Source organism: Nicotiana tabacum, chromosome 20, assembly GCF_000715075.1.
Source record: "Nicotiana tabacum cultivar K326 chromosome 20, ASM71507v2, whole genome shotgun sequence".
NCBI lineage: Eukaryota > Viridiplantae > Streptophyta > Magnoliopsida > Solanales > Solanaceae > Nicotiana > Nicotiana tabacum.
This window is the reverse complement of record NC_134099.1, coordinates 120,113,341-120,135,109: the sequence shown is the minus strand read 5'-3', so window position 1 is coordinate 120,135,109 and position 21,769 is coordinate 120,113,341. Positions and strand designations below refer to the sequence as shown.

Below are 21,769 nucleotides of genomic sequence, written 5' to 3'. Positions count from 1 at the left end.
TAGTCAAAGTACAGATGTTGGCTCTTGATCCATTATCAATCAATACTTGGGTGACCACCGAGTCTTCGCATTTAACGGTCAAGTATAGGGCTTTGTTGTGTTCTGTACCCTCTGCTGGCAATTCAGCATCAGAAAACGTCACTTGGTTTACCTCGAAGATTTTGTGCACTATCCTCTCCAAGTGATTTACAAAGATTTTATCCGGAACATGGGCCTCGTTCAGGATTTTCATCAGTGCCTGGCAATGATCGCTGGAATGGATTAGCGGTGATAGTAACGAAATCTGTGTTGGGGTCTTTCTTAACTACTCCACAATAGAGTAGTCTTGTGCCTTCATTTTCTTCAAAAACTCCTCAGCCTCTTCCTCCGTCACTGGCTTCTTTACCACTGATGGGTTGGACCTTCTTAACTCTACGGGGGCAAAGCACCTTCCCGAATGAGTTAAGCCCTGGGCCTCACATACTTCTTCCACAACCTCCTTCCCTTTGTACATTACCATCACTTTACTGTAGCTCCATGGCACGGATTTCTCGCTGGTTATCGGCATCTGCATTACTGGTCTGATGACAACTGGCCCTATGCATGCTGGCTTGCTTGGTACCTCTCGCACCGTTACTTTGATTGGCTCTGGATTCTTTGTAACAACAGGCGAACTCTTCCCCATCACCACTACTGGCTTGACGTCTACCTTTTCCAACTGCACCGCCTCTTCCCCACCTGTCGACTTTTCTTTTGGACTGGCACGGATCATCATCACCGTCTGTGAGGGTTTCTTTAGCTCCCCTCCTTCGTGCACAAGCTCGATCATGTGGGTTTTGTGGTGTGTTAGCAACGGGTTCTGATTGATGTTGGGTGCCTCCGGTGTCTAAACCTCGATCTTGTTGGTGTCAATAAGATCTTGCACTGCACATTTCAACTTCCAGCACTTCTCGGTATCATGTTCGGGAGCCCCCGAACAATACTCATAGCCTACCGAGTGGTCCATATTTTGGGTAAGGGGATTCGGCAATCTGGGCTTAATAGGACTCAACAAACCTAACGGCCTTAATTTGTGGAACAAAGCAGTATAGGTTTCTCCCAACTCAGTGAATGTTCTTTATCTCTACACCCTTTCATTTCTGAAAGCCTGATTCCCCCGGAAACCTGGCCCTGCGGGATTCCTGTAGGCCCTTGGTGGTGGATGTGTTTTGTGGAGGTGGATAGGTATTCTGTGGAGGTGGATAGGTATTTTGGGGAGCTGGCGCACGCCACTATGGGCGAGCCGGAGGCTGGGTATATGTATGGGCTTGATGGACCAAGAAATGTGGTTCTAGTGGTGGGTAGTAGGGTTATGGAGGGTAATTTGGAGTGTGTGGGTAATTTGAGTGATGGGGTCTAGGTTGGTAGTAAGGGGGGACCTATGGATCTAGACCAAGTACCTGCCTCGACTGTTGCGACATCTTCCCTTTTATTCTTTCCGAGCGCCCCTCCCATGCCACTTTGGATGGCTTGAGTGGTTGCTTTAATCGTCGAATAGCTCAGGATTTTGTTGGACTTAAGTCCCTCTTCAATCATACCGCCTATTTTTACTACTTCGTTGAAAGATTTGCCAACTGACGTCACCAGGTGACCGAAGTAAGTTGGCTCCACAGTCTGCAGAAAGTAGTCCACCATTTCCCCCTCTCTCATCGGAGGATCAACTCTTGCCGACTGCTCTCTCCAGCGGAACCCAAATTCTCGGAAGCTTTCCCCGGGCTTCTTCTCAAGTTTCAGCAATGTGAAACGGTCAGGGATGATCTCAAGGTTGTACTGGAAGTGACCTGCGAATGCTTGTGCTAGATCGTCCCAGGTGTACCACCTGCTCGGATCCTGTCTTGTGTACCATTCCAGTGCAGACCTACTTAGACTTTGACCAAAGTAAGCTATTAGCAGCTCATCTTTACCACCTGCTCCTCTCATCTTGCTGCAAAACCCTCGTAGATGTGCCATTGGATCACCATGCCCCTCGTATAGATCAAACTTTGGCATCTTGAACCCTGCCGGTAAACATCAGGGAAAGGACATAGATCTTTGTAAGCTACACTGACCTGATTACCTAACCCATGTATATTCCTGAAGGACTGCTCCAGGCTTTTAAATTTTTGAAGCACTTCGTCCTGCTCCAGGCCCTTAGCCGACTTTTCAGTCTCCACCGGGATTTCAAAGTGAGGATTATAAGTATATGGCTCGGGTGCTTTGAGGGTAGGTTCAGGGGGGTAATATTAGTTATCGTGAGCCTGAAACAATGGCCCACTGGATGATCTTTGTAACATGGCTAGGTGGGGGTGCCACGAAAATAGGAACATTTGGTGGAGGAGGGTTCTGATTGGGTTGTGAAGCTTGGGGATCATAGGCATTTCTTCCCTGATAGTATTGGTGACTAGGGAAGCTTGTCGAAGGGTCGGGGAAAGGGTATTCTGGCATGTGTCCTGGTGGGAGAGTGGGAGTAACGGGAGGGTCAGGCACTTTTTGTACCCTAGCTAAGGCCAGCTGCATTTCTTTCATCTCATGTCTCATCTTATCCATTTCCTCCTTCAGCATTTGATTCTTCGTCCTTTCATCCTCGACACTTTGGTCTGAACTAGTCATGTTTTTTAGTATGGGCCCTTTGGATCTTGTTTGCTAATGGTAATCTGCCAGAACGTTCTAACAAACTAACTGGTTCGAAATCTCTGGTAAAACAACAAACTTGTTAGCATTAGAGTTTAACACATATTGCCATTTCACGTTGGGAAATGCAATGTTCCTAGGCAGTTTAACCATTACTAACATGTCTTTGCTTCGACCACATGCATCATTCCGGCTTACTTTGTTTGTGCCTCGTTTAAGTGTTTCTAAAACTTTCTTTATCTCTCTTTTTATTTCTTTCTTTTCCTTTCTTTTATTCAGCCTTTCTCTTTTTCTTTTTAGTGGTGGTCGAATCTTATGTGGATTGCCTATGTATCATGTCCCCGCATGAATCAGACCGCACGTAGTTCTGCCACAAGTGCGGAAAATAAAGACACCATTTTTGGATTTTTCAACCTTTACTAGCAAAACGTTTTATTACAAGGCAAAACATTTTTGAAAGGAAATTGACAGACTTGATACAGACTACAGAATTTATGCCAAAAAGGGAAATACAAACTCCGACGGACAACAGATTCTGAAGACAAGGAAAATACAGACTCAAACTATGAATGTTTCAGAGTTTTGAATTTTTGGCGCCCGCGGGGCGTCGTTCGGCCTCGCCGCGGGCTTTGGTGCAAGGCCCCTTTGCAGATCTTTCAAATCTTCCATGATCTGGTGGACATAAATCATTATTGAAGCAAAGAAGGTGGTACGGGACATATCCTCATAAGCTAGGCACTTTATGGTGATGTAGTGCCTGATATCGTCGATTCTTCCCTTGATTCTTGTGTAGAACTCTTTTATGCGAGTTTTCTTCGAGGAACCATAACTCAAGAGCTGGGAACGGTGGCAGAGATGCTCAGTCATCCATATTTGTAGCAACAAGTTACACCCCTCGAAAAAGTTCCCTCTGGCTTTGCAGGCTGTGAGAGCTCGGAAGATATCAGATACTATCATAGGCGCAAGAGTGCTTTCATCTTGAGTGAGCAAGGTACTGGCGACCCCGGCTATTTTCAGATCAATGTTTCCGTCTTTCATTGGAAATACCAAAAGATTCAAAAAGGTTATCATAAAAGCCACTCGTCTATACTCGTCCCATTTCTGACGGTTACTTTTGCTGCATAACTTGTTACCCGGGTTGTTGAATCCTCCGACATGACCGTATCTGTCGTATATGAAGCACGGATTACAAAAACCTGCGGCCAAATCTGGGTTATGGACCGTCTTGGGTATCTTTAACGAATCTAAAAACCGATGCACAGTGACAGCTCTTGGAGCAACCAAGTATTTTTGCCTCAACGGAACTTCAGCATTTCCGATGTACCCGGCTATTTCCTCCAAAGTTGGAGTGAGTTCAAAATCGGAGAAGTGGAAGACATTGTGTGCCGGGTCCCAGCAGGTGACCAAAGCTCTTATGATATCCCCCCGAGGCTGGATTTCAAATAAACCCGTAAGACCTTTTAGATATTTCTTGACCTCATCTTGCCCTTCACCACCTAAATCATGCCACCATGGCCGCAACTTGAAAGGGATTTTAGTCATTATTGAAAAAGGTTCATTTTGCATCGTGCTCATCCTGCACGTTTATTAAGGTGATTAAACAAAAAATAAAAATTATTTGACTCAACCAATTGGCTATTTTTAATTTTTCATAGATTAAAAGAAAGATCTGGTTCCGAACACGGCCTTTCAGCACTTCGGGAATGAAGATTTTGAGGCTGGGTGAGCTAACCAGTCAAAAATCCAAAAAATGACTACAAGTGGCCGTTTATGCAAAGTCAGCCTTCCGGCGTCCCTTTTGGGAACATTCGGCTATTTTGACAAAAACGGCGTCACCCGACTTATTTATGACGAAAATTAAAATTTTGACATTTTTGTAAAGGGGAGGTTGGACCCGATGAGGGTTGTCTACGTATTCCGCACCCTGTGAGAATCAAACCGGCGTAGTTCGGGTAGATAAAACAAACTTCTTTTGAAAACAAGACTCTTTTCAATGGCAAATAAAAACCATTTTTCCTAAACAAAACCCCATTTCTTTTTTTTTTCTTTTTCTCGAAAATTCGACAGAGTTGTGACGCCATTTGGACATTGATTTTTTTTCTTCCAAAACAGGCGATTAACTACCTCTATCTCTCTTTCCTCAAAGTATTCAAAAGTCGGTCAGCATGCAAGTCCGAAGCAAACAAATGCACAGGTAGCAAGTAGGATGCATCAGAATGGTCTTTTGTCGTCTTGGTACACCTGTCCTAGACAGACCCAACCCCTGTGTTGAGCCTCCTAAGTCAAATGCACATGATGCAAACAAACATTCCTACTAGGGATCCGGCATGAAGCTGAGTTATTCTAGGTTTGTAACCTGGGTATTTGTTCTAGACTGTGTACCCGAGCGGACAACTCAAGTCGAGGAGGGGGCTACGTACCGGGGACCCGCGAGATCGTCCGGCTTTGTAACTTGTCCGGCCTCTTTCTTATTTCAGGGTATGACACTAACGGAATAGGGAGTCTCAACCAGCGAGCACATCCCCGAAGATGAGAAGAGCAGGGTTTCGTAACAGTTTATATACAGTTCAAGATAATATCAAAGCGGTAAAAGCATCACTTAGCACATTAGGCCCAAATATGTAACAAAATCAGATAAAGACAAATATAACAATTTATCTAAGCTCGAATTCTGAACCCTGAACCAAAGATTCTGAGTTTATTTCCCCAGCAGAGTCACCAGAGCTTTCATACCTCCTATTTCACCCGCGCCTGCAGGGGCGTAGGGGGAGTTTTTCCAATTAAAGGACAATTGAAACGGGATTTATTATTTAATTCAGAGTCGCCACTTGGGAGATTTATGGTGTCCCAAGTCACCGGTTGAATCCCGAATCGAGAAAAAGTTTGACTCTGTATTACAGTACGCGAACCAAAAATCTAAGTAAGGAATTCTGTTAGCCCGGGAGAAGGTGTTAGGCATTCCCGAGTTCTGTGGTTCTAGCACGGTCTCTCAACTATAATATTCGGCTTATTTATCTGATTTTTAAATACATGTTGAACCTACGTGCAAATTTTAACTTTTTACCGCCTTTATTATTATTATTATTTTCAACGAGAATTGCGACGTCGTGAAAACACATCTCGAACCACGTCACATCAATGTGTCCGTGGTTATTGACATATTTCGACTCCATTGAGATTTGGATTTGGGTCACATAAATGTGCACCCGGGTTTAAGAAGGTAATGTTATTTAAAGTACGCGCCTAAAGAGACTACCACGTGGTTATTTTGGGAAAAGGCCGTGAAGTTCGATAAGCGGTTGATCCCGAGTTTTAAGTAATTAATACATACATTTGCGAGTGCCCCGCAATCTGTGCGTTTTATTTGGCGAGGCTCATCTTGTTTATTTTAGAATTGTAAACCTAAAGCAATTGTGATTTTCTACTCTATTTATCTCTAATAACAAAATAAAATACTAATTAATGAGCTATTACTTTTGAACCTATGACTTCCAACTAAGAACTCTCAACGGTTTTGCGGCCTCAAGGTCTGCCCAGGAACGAAATGGCCAACCTGCCTTGACAAGTTTCTACGTGTGTGAAGTCTGGGTTGTCTGTGAAGGACATTGAAGCCCAAACCGTCCGCTAGTGGACTGTTAAGCCTTTAATCAGACCAAATTTTAACTCGAGTTAAATACATATACACTGAGATGCTACAAATTATTCAACATGCACTCGATGATTTATGAAGATTACCTTATTTGTTTATCTATTACTGAGTTCCTAATTATCACTATAAAGGGAAATCAGACGGGAAGCATGATTAGATTTGAGCAACAGCAATTACTAACTCAAACTAACAATATTAAACCAACACTCAATACTTAAAGGAATCATGAATTTAGAAATGGATTACTGAAGACTATTAGAACTGCTTATCGCCCTAGCGTCTGTTGATTATTAATTCAATGTCCAATTGCAAAACTATTCCTCATACAGATCCAAATTGCACTACATTGATAACAATAGCTAGACCAAAATAAACTGCTAACTTCGGATTCAACATACTTCTCTAATTAGTTTAACAATCCTTAAGCTAACAGTCCTAGATTTACCATTCAAAATAGTCCTATTTTTATTACAATAAGCACTCAATCACTATACAGAGAACTACCTAACGTAACAAAATTATCAAAATAGAACTACGATAGATATTCAGTTTCAGTTTCATTTCACGTTTCCAATAGATGGAGCTATATTGACATAGGCTCGAAATGTGTACCTGGTATTGGAATACAAGAAGAAGAAGATCAGCAGAGTAGTATGTAACACAGCAACAGCAAATTTGGAGTTCAAACAGCCACGGACACAACCAGTTCAGCCAAAAACACACAGCAGAAAGAACACCCAGCACAAGCAATCCAAAAACCCAGGAGTGAAACCAGAAAATACCAAGCAATTCACAGACAGGAACAAAATGTATTCAGAAATGAGACAAGTAGATTTTCTGATTTCTGTTCTTCAGATTCTCAAATAAAGACACTCAGAACCTCAATTAAACAGTAACAAACTGATCCTGATTTTCGGTAGTCTAGAAGACCTTACTTTTTCAATATTTAGCTCTCAACCTATTGAATTCTTTAGGGTAAAAACTCAGCTTGTATTTCACTCTTAAACTCTGAATTTCTGATGTCAAAATCCAGCCTAGACTCTCTAAAAAAAGAGCTGAAAGAGAAACTGATTTTCCTTCAAAAAAACCACCCCTAAATTGTCTTCAATGACTCTATTTATATCCCAAAAACAGGCCTGCCTTCTCTGCCTTGAAACTATCAGATTTTCTGCCCATCATATTCCTCGACCACTACTACATGTTTTGTTCTCTTTTTAATTCACTTGTCCCCCACTACCCTTGTCTTTTCTTTATTTAAATTCAAATAGGTATGGGCACCTATTTCTTAATCCATTTCCTCTAAACCTTCCCCTACCATTATGTTTTGTTCCTCATTAGCACTTAAACCATTCATTAGTTTAATGGTACTTTAGTACCCTACTGGACAGAACACTTAAACTAACCATTTTTAAACTTTTCAATTCCCAGATTACCCTCCTAGACTGCCCTGAACTACTATCCTACCTCAACCCCTTTCACTCTGTACCAAACCCTTCAGCTACAACCAATTCAAACTATCAAATTCCTAACAACTGACTCCTAACTCAACTGGACAGATTACAAAACTTCAGATTTGAAAGACCAGTAGACCTCCTGATGACCAACTAGGCAGGTAATCGACAGCATGAATTGCAAGCAAAGGGAATCACACACTATAGAACAAATTTTAATTCACAATAGTTTTAACTAGACCCAACTACTCTCAATATGAGACTGCAATTAGAGATGAGGCAAAACAAGTATCATGAAAAGAAACCTGATTAATAGCACAAGTCTAGATTCAAACAATCATGAACCATTTCCTAAGCATTAGGTCTATGGTACATGTCAACATCACTGATTAAGGAATCACAATGACAAAGTAATTGGTATCCTGAACTTAAACCAAACTAAACAGGCACAAATTAGACCAGTTCTTGACAAATTCAACTCGCAAACTGGCCCAAATTTGTACCTTAAACTACTGACCATACATCAAACGGGAAATTCATGCCAATTTATAGAGGAGGAAGGGATAGAGTAAACAAACGGAACTGCAAGAGTGAACAATCAAAACTGGACGTAAAAGACTTACCCGAATCACAACTCGATAAAAAAGAAACTCAAGGCTCTTCCCACTTTCAAGCCGAGACGGACTTTAACCATGTGTTTTCGAAGGAAAACATCATGGCTAAAGTCAGCTCTGGCCCAAAATTCAAGGAACCTGACCTGCCTAACTTCGATCTGGAATCCGAGCTGCCCCACGATGATTTGAAAAGAGTCGATCAAGGATTCATGGTGAGGGGGTCCAGGAGATCACAGGGTGTGAGTTTGGTGGCATTTGAACGGATTAGGGTTTGGTTCGATTCCTTTGATCTAAGATTCGAAGCAAACGGCTGGGATTTGAGGGATAAGGGTTAGGGGTTCTGATTGGGGAGGTCGAGGGGAAGCTGTGGTGTAAATTTGGGGCTGTTTGGATGAACTAGGGTTAGGGGCCAGTTCTTCGATCTAAGATTCGAAGAACTCGGGGATGATTCGAAGGCGATGGAGTGGGGATTCGGAAAGAGGATGGTGAGGGGGTTCTATGGTGTAATTTTGGGGCTGTTTAGACCACCGGAACAGTCGTGAGGCGATTTTCGGTGGGCGGAGGGCGGTGGTTGAAGGCGGAGGATCTGTTTGGTCTCTAAAACTCAAAGACGAAGAGGTGAGGGGGGGTTTGCCTTGGGGGCGGGGTATGGTTTGGACTTATATAGTGGGGTGGGGATTTGATCTTGGCCGTTGGATCAATCACGATCAACAGCCTGGATCCTTTTACTGATAGAAAACGACATCGTTAGGTTTAAGTGGGGGGGTTGGCTGGATCCGGGTAACGGGTAGAGTTTGGGAACGGGTAAGGGAGATTGAATCTCAGCCGTTGGATCGATTTAATCCAACGGCCTTGATTAAGAGTGACCAAACGACGTCGTTTAAAGACGTCTCTGGCCAGACCAACTGGACCTGGTAAATGGGTGATTTGGGCCTGAATTTTGGTCCAAAAATAATGGCCCAATCCGATTTTCACTCTTTTCTTCTTTTTCTTTTTCCTTTTAATTCCTAAATACCAAAATTCCTAAAAAAAATTGTAAAAAAAAATTAACTTAGAAAATACTAATTGACCTTTAACAGTAAATACCGCACCAAAATATTAAGTACAAACAAAATCGGGCACTTGGACATTAAATGCCAAAAATACAAAAATATGTATTTTTTTGTGATTTTCTTTATTTAAAAACCAAACTATGGTTTATTAATTCCGAATTATAGAAATAAAAATCCTAAGGGCACATGAAACGTATTTTTTTTTGCATTTTAATTAATTAAAGTAGAAATAAACATGCACAGACAAAATACAAATAAATCACAAACAACACAAAACTATTTTATTTTGAATTTTTGGGAATAGTTCTCATAGGGCAAAAATCACGTGCTCACAGTTATTATTAGTTATATACCTGTAATTTAGTGCCAAATATGTAGTTTATATTTTTTACTTTGTGCAGGCGATTGGATTGCATACCGTCTATCATATGGGGCAGCAGATGCAGAGTTATGTCCACGATCATGTGGTCATGCAGGAGTATAGTCGTCGATTCATGGATGTGGCTGCACAGACACTACAGCGAGCCCGATCGGATCAGCGTTTGGCACACGAGGCTGATTATATGGATCCAGCGCAGTACCATCGAGGTCGTGGTATCCCACGAGCTGGTGGTTGTCGACGAGCTGGTGGTACCGGACGACGTGGTCGTAGGCGGAGAGGAGGTGGTCCCCATCAACGGGGCATTGAGGCTCCTGCTGATGATGTTGTTGCTGATATGGCAGGTGGCATGCATGAGACGGACATACCGTCTTACAGCCTTGGAATTTATCGCACTCCAGTGCCATCGCAGGTGACCCCATCGGGTCAATTATTGATCACAGGCTCGGATATTCAAGGAGTGGATTGGGGTAGATACTTCACAGACTCGTCTACCACTGTTAAGGATCGACCGACCCGAGATTTTTATAGTGGGCGCCGACTGAGTTATGGCTCTACATCACATGTGCAGGTATGAGTTTATTAGTATTGAATTTGAATTTGTTTTAACTGTAACTTATTTATTTTCTTTAACTTTATTAATTTCCTTTTTAAGGCTTCATGCGATGCAGCGACAGATGACTACATTCAGGATCTAGAGACGATGATGGTAAGACAATATAAATTGTTGTGAATTGTTATGTAGTTTTCTATACTAAGTTTTATATTATTATGTAGCCTTCTACTGGAGGTGACAGCACCACCGATACATTTTATCTTGCGCCTCATCCGGCTATAAGGAGACAACTTGATGATAATCCTGATAGCGTACCCGGGCGGGAGGGAATGCGCCTCAGGCCAGCGGCTGCATTGAGACACACCGGATGCGGGACACATTGACATGGTGTAAATAATATTTTTGTATACATTAACAACAATATTTAATCGAATATGAGCATTACTTTTTTTAGTTCTCCATCCGTTTGATAGTTTCATAAAATAAAATTTAGTACAACACAAGCACTTAAACTTAACTTCCACTTCAATTAAAATAAAATATAGTACAACACAAGCACTTAAACTTAACTTCTACTTCAATTAAAATAAAATTTAGTACAACAAACAAGGAAAATATTACTACAGCACAAACACAATCACAAATACAAACATAGCAGGCCAACATAATAAAAATACATGAAATATGAAAAATACACTAAACACATACATGCCAATGTTTAGCCCCGGTTGCTATTTATTCTCCGCTCCAACCACTTAAATCGTTCTTCCAGTTGTTCTTTTTCTTATTCTACCTCGTTCAGTTTCGCCTTCACCTCCGCAAGTTTCAGTTTATATTTTTTTTCGATCTTTTTGTGCTTCACAATTCCATTGTGTTTTCCATTTTTCTTCTCTCACCTCCTTCAGGTTCACCCTCAAGTCTGCAATAATTCTATTGCTTTCTTTTTCATGTTCCTGTTGTCTTAAACACATATTATGAAGAAACTGCAGTTGTTCTCTGTAACATTCCTGATAACATGGTTCATCAACCCATTCCTGAAAATCACAAATAGGTTCGTCGGGAACCTTGTAAAACTGGTTCATACAGTGCCAGTAGCGGCGTCCAACTTCACCACCGTCCCAACAATTTTGCATCAAGCATGCTTTTCCACAGTTGCACTTTGGTGGATGAAGAGGTTGAGCCATTTGTGTAATATTTGCTTTTAGTAAAAAAAACTTACTTTTAATAAAATATTTGCTTTTAGTAAATTTTGAGCACACAACATAACTACAATGAACCCGTTATTTATAGGCGAGACAACACACACATAACGTACTATCTAATGGTGTTATACTTTGCGTGTTAAATATCATGATGTTGGCAAGACAACTTTATGTCAGCTGGTCAGCTTTTTCAGTTCGACAAGACAACACACACATAACGTACTATCTAATGGCTCCATACTTTGTGTGTTAAATATCATGATGTTGGCAAGACAACTTTATGTCAGTTGGTCAGCTTTTTCAGTTCGACAAGACAACACACACATAATGGACTATCTAATGGCGCTATACTTTGCGTGTTAAATATCATGATGTTGACAAGACAACTTTATGTCAGCTGGTCAGCTTTTTCAGTTCGACAAGACAACACACACATAATAAATATACAGATAATTTTATTAAATTATTATTTAAATAGGTAAAATGGGAAAGTACAAATCATAGTTAACAAGCATAATTTTATTTCATAAATCTTGCAACATAGACATAACAACTAATTATTACAACATCAACTCATGGGTAGTTAGGTACACTAGAAGAACACCCACCACGAGCTTGATTAGTTTTGCCACCCAAACCAGCTGAAGGACATTTACGACGGTCGTGTCCTGTTTGCGAGCATATACCACATTTGCGCGCATAAACGGTGTCACTAACATCCATTTGGTTCTGTATACGCGTTCTCTTCTGCACCTGTCTTTTACGCAAATAGGACTTGTTACACACCATTTTAAATGGTTCCAGAGGCCAATAATGCTCAGCACCCACTGGCTGCAACTGACCATTATATGTGTTTAGGTACTTGGAAACACTATATTGTTGATCAACATAGTTGGTCTCCACATAACCAACACGTTGAAAACACTTGATGGCATGTGAGCAAGGCATGTGGTAGATGGATCATTTCCCACAGGAGCATAACCTTGCAAATTCATTTACAGTATGTACATTATTACCCCGATTATTATGGATAGCGATGCGAACTTCAAAAATACCTCTTTCGTTATCATACTGCAAAAATGAATGCAAATGTGCTCGCCGTCTGTATTTCTCAAATCTCTTCATAGGCACTGGCATAAATTCAACACCCCTCTCCATCAATTCCGTTGCAGCTGCAGATCGTTCAACAAACCTCTCCGCCATCTGCTTGAACGACATCCACACCATGGCTGTGACGGACAATCCTCTTGCCGACTTCAATAACCCGTTGAAGGACTTTGACACGTTTGTAGTAAGAATTCCCCATTGGCTGCCACCATCCGCATGCAACGTCCACTTTTCAGGGTCATGTCGCATTAACCAACGATAGGCTGCCTCGTCTTCTTGCCTGATAGAATTCATATGCCTCTGGAATTTATGCAGTTGGGGGTCTGTTGTTGTCATCCATATCAAATCATGTAGATCCTTGTTGGGATGTGCCTTCTGGAAATTGGCCTTAAAGTGCCTCACACAGTAACGGTGGTATGCATAAGGTTCTTGCCATGCAGGCAAGTTCTCCACGGAACTTAATATACCACCGTGCCGATCAGATATTAGACAAATACCTGAACGTGTTTGATAACATGCTCTTTCAGGTGGTTCAAAAACAGCGTCCACATCTCTGTGCTTTCATTGTCACAAACAGCAAAAGCTAGAGGAAATATCTGTTCATTAGCATCCATTGTCACGGCTATCAATAGCTTGATATCGTACTTTCCATAGACATGAGTTCCGTCTATGGATATTACGGGCCGGCAATGCGAAAAACCATCAATTGCTGGCTTAAACGCCCAGAACACGTAATTGAATATGTATTTTGGTGTTCCCGGACTCTGCTCAAGCTTCCATTCAATAACTGTCCCAGAGTTAAAGTGCTGCAGTGCGGCCATGTATTTTGGCAGAGATGCAAATGCCTTATCCCAATTACCGTAGTCAATTTCAAACGCTCGTTTGCGCCCGAGAAATGCCTTTCTTTTCGTAATGGTATGGCCATATTCCTGGTGGACGGATGTAATGCACTCTTTGATTGTATACCTTATGGACGCTTCGATGTGCGGAATAAGTACAAGAGAAATCAAGTCAATATCCAAGTTGAAGTGATTCCCGTTGAATGTGTCTATTTCGCATGTGTGGGTGAGAATGTATTTACCCAATTTCCACATACCTGTCTTCTTCTTGGTCGCACGCAACATCCAATTGCATGGCCAAAACCACCTGCGACAAACAACCTTGTATACCATCGGACTTGACTCCCATACCTGCATCTCACGACACTCTTTTACGTTGTGCATTTTACAAGCTCTGCTTAAGCGCATTTTATCAGGAAAAACATCCCCTTTGCAATCACCGTTGGTCTAGAATCATCCCACATTGCTATCCGGATTTCATCAAAATCCCTTATGAGAGCTTCCACATCCGGCACGGTTGGCAAGTTATCAATGTAAGGAATCTCCCTTGAATGAAACGGCACTTCGGACTCGTACGCTCTTCGTCTAGGGGGGTCTCTCTTCAAATCAGGTTCTTCCTCCTCATCCTGCTCATCACCATCCTCACGAAAAAAGAGTGTCTCGTCTCCGGATTCATCGGCATTGTTATCGTAATCACTGTTCCGTTCCTCACTCTGTGCATCTGCCAGATCCCGATGTAATATGTCATTTTCGGTCAATTGAGTGAGTACGGGTGGTTCAACTTGCTCGTTTTCACTGCACAACCAACAAAAATATAAGCTACTGAATTAATAAATGATTTCCATATGGCTATATCACTTCACTTACAAGTCGTAATATGATGAAATTTCATGATGGACGTTTTCAATTAAGTGATGACTATCGGATGGGCCACTTGTAAAATTCATATTCGGCCGGTACCCCTATTAAATATATGAGCGTTAATACAAATTCAATACGCCAAAAATATTCATAATTAACACAAATGAAAATTGAAGTTTACCACTCGTCTTGTGAATTATGAAAAACAGTGTATAAATTATTTTCTCGATGCTCATTCGCCAGCAGTGATAAGTTTAAATCAAGGAAAACTCTTTTATCCGGAACCTGTCCGGCAAAAACTGCTCCAGAATAACCACCCGATGACTGGGGGTTATCACTGCTACGCACAACCTCGTTTTTTGGAACGTCTTCGACCTTCACGTACATCTCCAACATTGTGATTATAAAAAAATTCCCGGCATTCGTTCGAAGTCCTCAGAAAATCACTCAAAGTTCCATCATCGTCGATGTTAAACTCCGAGTAAAAAGCAACCCCTTACGGAGTGACGGAATACGGATATCTTCCGGTTACTTTAAGTATCACCGAACGTTTCCTCACACTCAGTTTTTTGCATAACAACGATATCAATTTATCGTACTCTATTGTACAGCCCACGAAGTTATTCTCCATCACAACCTCACCCTCCCCCAATATAATGAAACTCTTATTCTACGCTCTTCAGACATTACGAAAAAAATGCTTCAGAATTTAACAACAAGAAAAAATTGAACGAGAGTTAGAATTTTATGTGAACGAATTTTCTTAAAATCCTAACCATTTTATATAGGAAATGGCTAGCCCAGGATATGATTTTTTTTTTTTTGCCATATAGATATATATATATATATGCGCATCCAAAAAGTTGGCACTATACGCTTTTGAATTATTGAAGTCAGGAATTATTGGTGGGGCCAGGAAAAAAGTGTATAGCGCAACTATACATGGCGCTATACATTAATGATGTATGCATAGCGCCAGGTATTGTGGCGTTATACCTGGGCGTATCAAATTTTACACTATAGCGCCACAATACTTGGCGCTATACATTAACGGTGCCGTTACTGTATAGCGTCAGGTATTATGGCGCTATATATAAAAATGTAATTTTTTTTTACCACCTATTTGTGTACTTTGAGTCCAAAAGAACTACATTTTGGTTCCGGACTCAGTCCAAATTTTGGTGGTCATAGATTTCATATATCTGTTGAGAATTTACACAAACATGCCCTCAACAGACCCAATTCCCCATCAATGAACAGCAAAAAAAAAAAAAAAAAAAAAAAAAAAAAAAACTTAGCGGCTCACAAATCCTAGTGTTATCATATGAATAGCCACGACACTCTAATTAGACATTAACGACGACAGCGACAAACACAAAAGTTAAACACTAAACTTTGACAGCCAAACAACATTGACTGACACTCTAGTTCCTCCAAAACTCAGAAGTTCAAACCAACCCCAGCTAAAATAGTCACTTCTCCAATTTAGGGCCATATGACAAAGACCATGATCCAATTGAACATTATATGGAGCAGTAAAACACTATGAGCTGAAACACAAACAATATTGCGAGAATATTTACCAACTAAAGTGGCAGGTCGTAACTTGACACACAAGCTGAGTATAAATTATGCTGCATACTCAGGACAAGTTAAAATCAATCTCCTCCCAAGACATTTGTCACTCATATTTATCACAGCCAAGAAAATACATTCCAAACCAAACTTACCTGACCGAATAAATAAACCTATACTTCCCCCGGTCCTTCCCCAAACTCAGGGGCTGAAGGAGGTGGGAAAATGGTATATACCATCCCAACCTACAAACAAGAAACTAGAGACAATCAAAATTTAAGCCACATAGGACCTTCCACGTCAGCAATCAACTTGGACTCACTGAATTACATCCAATGATATGCATCCCTGCAAAGCATAACTCCCCAAGCGGAAATTTTTGTAAAAATTGCTTATGACATAATCTCGGAAGTTCAGTCAAAATTGCTAGTGACAACTTTCTATTTAGTCTTGTTTTCAATTAAGTGAACGTTTCTTTGTTCTTTTTTCAATTTCTTTTACTTTGAGGAGGTCAGTGGGCGGGCACTAAGGGAAGGGGGGAATTACATCATACTTCTAAGTAGATTTTGCATTACTTGAAGATATATGCTCAGCTTCTCATTGATTCTGGCAAGATAGCAGATGATAGAACACCAAAATTCTTCGCATATTTAAGAGGATATGTATCTCCCAAAGACTTTAACAAATGTTCCTACTAACACACATAAGATTGCACAAAGTATTCCAAGAAAAGAAAAATAAAAAACCCCATTCTTAGAGTTGCCCGAACTGCTTGAAGTTACAGTATTACCTGCCACAACATTCATGTTCCTGGCGTTTATTCTCAACTTACTAAAGCTAGACATGCGCTTGAAAGCCCCATTAACCAGAGGACTTTCAGCAGCTGCAGCAGGAGTGGTAGGTATAGAATCCACAAAGGCCCACAACTGAGAGGAGAACCATGACGGTGTACCATCATCCTGTCTGACTATTTGATTCTGACTTGCGCCCATAGGATGATTTGCCAAATTACTATCATACACAACACCTAAAACATTGCCAAAACTTGCAAAATTAGCAAATAAATCTAGCACCACTATATTAGCAGCAGCAGAGCTCTTGTTGGCTCAAACTCCCCCATTTCCACTTGGGCAAAAGAGTTCTCGCCATGCTGAAGATGACATGGTTATTCTATACCATCATCTGCCAAGAGCTCCATAAAGTCAGCTCACATAAAAAATGTGTTTTATGAAAATCTTGAAAGAGCATTAGTACGGCATAAGACAAGCAAAAGTGGCAGTATTGCTGTTTGGGATCATTTGGATACCTGATATAGCTGGAGGAACAACCAACTGATTTGCCTCACTGGGGTTATAGATGTTAAACCTTTGATCATGTGTCCACAGTTGATTGCTAATCTGTTCTCCATTATTCAAGTACATTGGCTGATGGTTCACCATTTCATTCTGAAAAGTGCTTAAATACGTTGTTGAAACAGGATTTACAGCACCATTCACAAAGTTGTTCATGTATGGTTCAGTAATTTGCCCCACATCAGTTGTTCTAATATCATCAAGAAGAAAGGGTGTGTCATGATACAAGTCAAATTCTGTCAACCCATCCAAGTAATCGAATTGCAAATCCTCGAAGTTTCCAGCAGGCTTATCAAAGTTTTGACCACTTGGTCCGGCCTCATCAAAGTTTTTAACACCCAGCTCCGGATTATCAAAGTTCTGAATGCTTGGCTCTGGACCAAGAAGGTCATTCATCTCCAGATAATCTTCAAGGAAATCCTCTTCCACCACATGCCGCTGTTGTTCCCAACTAACGGGAGCAGATGTGACCTCTGGTGCCTCATGCAACTGTAGCTGTGACGTGCCTGACTGTGTCAGGTCAAAGCTTTCCTTCACATGGTAATGCTGGCAGCCTGGGGCAATCACAGCACTATGATTGGGAAAATTAACTTCCCTTGATGAATGATCTAGCAATGTACTTTCAGTATCTTCCTCATATACAAGCTGCTCTAGGGCATAATCATAGTCGGCACAAAGTGGCTCAACAAGCACAGCCTCATCTGCAGTATTGTTCAACAACTCCTCAAGTCCACCATCTACAGAAGGAGCTTCGTTGACATGCTTTGCGGAAGTGTCTTGGCGGACAGAGGCCTTGGCACTTGGGCATTCATCATCAACCGGGCGAACAGAGGCTTTGGCACTTGGACATTCATCATCAACCCAGTCCTCTTCTCTAAAAGGTGCACCATACTGCTCATTATTCTTAGGACCAGGCCCACTTTTCTTAAAGACCTTGTAAAGCGCATAGTAGTCATGGACATTCTGACACCTTTTCAGCTCTTCTTCATCCATAGTATACTCATGCATCACCCAGTCTGTTCGCTCGCCTACTGGTGCTCGGCCTTTATAATAGACTAGGGTCTTCTTAACTCCAACAGCACGTGAGTTGCACGTAATAATTCGATCCTTTCCCGTAGCTTTCCAATACCCGTGCTTTGTTGCCCTGTTTGACCGTGCTCCGTTAGGATACTTTCGATCTCTGGGGCTAAAGAAGAACCACTGCCGGTCCCCAGTTTTTAATTTAGACAGATCTGCAGTTTAAATTAGCAAAATCCATAAGTAGACTATTCAAAAGATTAAAACAGTTTATTAAAAAATATCTACCATAATATGATTACAAAGCAGCAGCAGTTAATTTTCAGACAACTAACAAGTATGAATAAGACAAGATCTAAAGTAAGGAAGCAAGTTAAAAGGAAAACGCAAACAAAAGTACAAAAGACAAAGAAAATGGAGGAAATTGGAAGATAACAGCATTAAGAATGATCACGTTTACATCGTTCATAGATAAACTCCGGAGAATTAAATCATACTAGATCTGCATTCTTATATGTCCTTCAATCCATACAAATTCAACTATAATTAACACAACAAATGCAGCTGAAGCTAATCCCACCCTCCAATAAAAAAGGAGAAAAAACAGAAACGCAAAAACAACAAAAGCAAACAAGTAAAAGATATAGGCCACAAACACGCATCCACTGAACTGAGATAAGTAAAGATAATCTAAGCAAATGATCCCGTAATAAACAAGCAAGGACCTCTGGAGCTCAACTATACAGCAATAGACCTATAAGCATAAAAATGCACACCAAATATAGAGGATTCACACATGGGCAGAGGCAGGGGCTGATGGGGGTTCATCATTCGCCGAAAAATTACACTATATATACTAGGTAAAAGTTATCTTTTATGTATATAGTAGAAAGATGTTGAATCCGCTTGACTTCTTCCTACGTTCACTTTTTTATATTTTGAACTCCCTTACTGAAAAATCTGGCTCCACCATCACTCACTCATTCAGATAAATTGTAGCACCAGATAATGCAATCATCACAAAATAACACTCGAGAAAAGTCACTACAAGACGTAGATAAATCACAGCCCTCAACAATGAACACAAAAGCAAGCACTGTATAGATCAAAAGACACAGCAAAACACAAACACAATACGATGATCAGTTCAAGTCAACGGCCCAAGAAAATCAAAACCCCAATTTGAAATTCATATCAAAAACCCAAATACGAGTTATCATATACATACCAGGCAAGTCCTCAGGATCCCACTTATACACGTCAGTCTCAGCGATGGCATCCAGCAGAATCCTCTTCCGACATATCTTCTTCTTCAAGTAATACAGTACAAGTTCCTCGTCTGTCGGATGAAACCTAAACCCAGGTGGAAACGCATTCTTCGACGACCCAAAACATGCAAACGAGTCCGAATCAATTAACTCCAACATCTTCATCTCTTCAACAATCCAAAAAAATATTACAACCACAAAAATGATATCTAGATGGGTATTCTAAAACTATGAATTTGAGATTGAAAATATCAAACTCAAGAATTGATCAAAATTGAAACCCTAAGAAGGGATAAGAAGGACGATGGGTTCAAATGGGGATTGGTTTTATTGTTTTTGGTCAAATAAGAGAGAATAAAATACTAGCCGCCAGGACCCTGGGGGTATTTGAAGAGTGAGTGGGTAATTTGGGAAGGTTCTTGGAATTTAGGGGGGTTTGAGACTGACACTGGTAGGTCTGGGGTACGTGTGTGGTGCGACTGAAGCTCAGTGACAATGCGCTTTTGGATTAGGGATTAAGTTTTTGTTTTGTTTCTCTTTTTGCTGTTTTTAAATTTGTTAGTCAAGAGAAGATTCTATGACAAATAGATACTTTTTCCTTTTCATTTTGTGTATTGGTGTTAGATTATACACCGAGCTAAGCAAAAAAGGTTTTGACACATATTTTTTTTAAAAAAAATTGAATTAATAATATTAAGAAATGTCATTGCTATGAGTATGAGTGAACAAAATAATAACAAAAATTTAGAGTAAGAAATATGATAAAATTTAATTCTTTTTGGAATTAACAAAAAAAAAAAACAGTGATTTATAAAATAGAGTAGAGGAGCACTCCTATATACTTGTCATATAGATAGGATTATTTGAATAAATGGCCCAGCCTCTCGATCTCTTTTTCTTCTTTCTAGTAAAAATAAGATTGTTAGGAAAATATAAAAAACATATTTTTTATTTTACTTTATTTATATTTATTCTGGGCATGTAATTTGATATGGTCCACAATTATATGTAATAATGAATATGCCGCTATCATCATCAAAATTCAAATATTTATTGGAGAAGTAGGGATAATTTTAAAATATAATTAATTCTTTCTTAGTTTTCTAAAATGATAAATTTTTTGGAACAAAACTAAAAAGTTACAAATAAATATAACCGGATGAAATAGTTGGATTCCCACTAAGCTTTTGCATTTTAAATAGTGAGTATTTTTTGAGGTTTGAATTGCTTATTTTCGGATATGGATTGGAAGAGAGAATCAACGTCATCATTCAACATTTCCATTTTCCAGTATTCAGATTAGACATCTCAATCCTAAAGAAAATGGTCCCTAGTCTTTGTATAGGGCTAACCCGATTTTACTGATTTGACGAGATCGGGGTGAAGGTTCGAAGACTGGGCACCGGGGCACGAAGACTGGGTATAGAGTTCAGGATTCGAGATGCATGTTGAGATCGAGGCTAAATGGGACAAACAGCGGGCAAGATCGATGACTGCATAATAACAGAAAAACAAGATATTCGTGACTGGTCGAAGATCATGGCGGCAATCTCGGAACAGATCAAATTAAGGGTGGTTGTTTAAGCTAATCATGGGATTTACTTCCGTAATTAGAATTGTATCATAGATATGATTCATTTACAATATAAAGAGGGTTCTAATCATTTTGTAATCACTTTACATTCACGCATATCAAAGCAATACCACACACTCTCTCTCTAGCTTATATTCTTGTTCATCAATTTTCTTACTTCCTAACTATTCGAGTACCGACCAGTTCTAGGGCACTTAAGCTCGAGGGCTGAATTACGTTTCAACACCGGTTTGATTTATCTCATTGTTAATTTCTATTATTGATCTTCATATTCATCAATTGATATTAGGTGAAATCGCGTGTCCTTAAAATCACATTATAAGTTTAATTGTTATCCAATTTTAAGGGTAAACAGTTTGGCGCCCACCATGGGGCTAGGGATAATAGTGATTGCCTGGTATTAATTCCCATATCACACACTGCTTTACGCTTGTTCTCGTAAGTGTCTTTGATTTCAGGAATCAACATGTCAAACTCTCAAGTAGCACACACTCACACACACAACGGCCTTGGTCTTCATGGCAAGAATGAAAACATAGTCGCCCAGGAAAACGGAGTACCTCAAGTCAACCCCGATGGACCACCGCCGTAGATCCAGTCGATGTCAGCTCCCATGTTGCCATTA

General features: G+C 40.4%; 2 protein-coding genes across 2 annotated transcripts; both read right to left on the bottom strand.

Annotated features, from left to right (window-relative positions):
• Window positions 1-13,109: 13,109 nt before the first annotated feature.
• On the bottom strand, window positions 13,110-15,029 carry LOC142174967 (uncharacterized). The gene is made up of 2 exons (XM_075241466.1): window positions 14,345-15,029; window positions 13,110-14,272 (listed from the first exon to the last, which is right to left on the bottom strand). Exons 1-2 carry the CDS (start codon window positions 14,422-14,424, stop codon window positions 13,876-13,878), a joined length of 477 nt encoding a protein of 158 aa, XP_075097567.1. The 5' UTR covers window positions 14,425-15,029; the 3' UTR covers window positions 13,110-13,875.
• Window positions 15,030-16,535: 1,506 nt separating this feature from the next.
• Window positions 16,536-19,950, bottom strand: LOC107769470 (NAC domain-containing protein 17). The gene is made up of 3 exons (XM_016588690.2): window positions 19,511-19,950; window positions 17,220-18,497; window positions 16,536-16,940 (listed from the first exon to the last, which is right to left on the bottom strand). Exons 1-3 carry the CDS (start codon window positions 19,713-19,715, stop codon window positions 16,564-16,566), a joined length of 1,860 nt encoding a protein of 619 aa, XP_016444176.1. The 5' UTR covers window positions 19,716-19,950; the 3' UTR covers window positions 16,536-16,563.
• Between the last annotated feature and the right edge of the window lie 1,819 nt (window positions 19,951-21,769).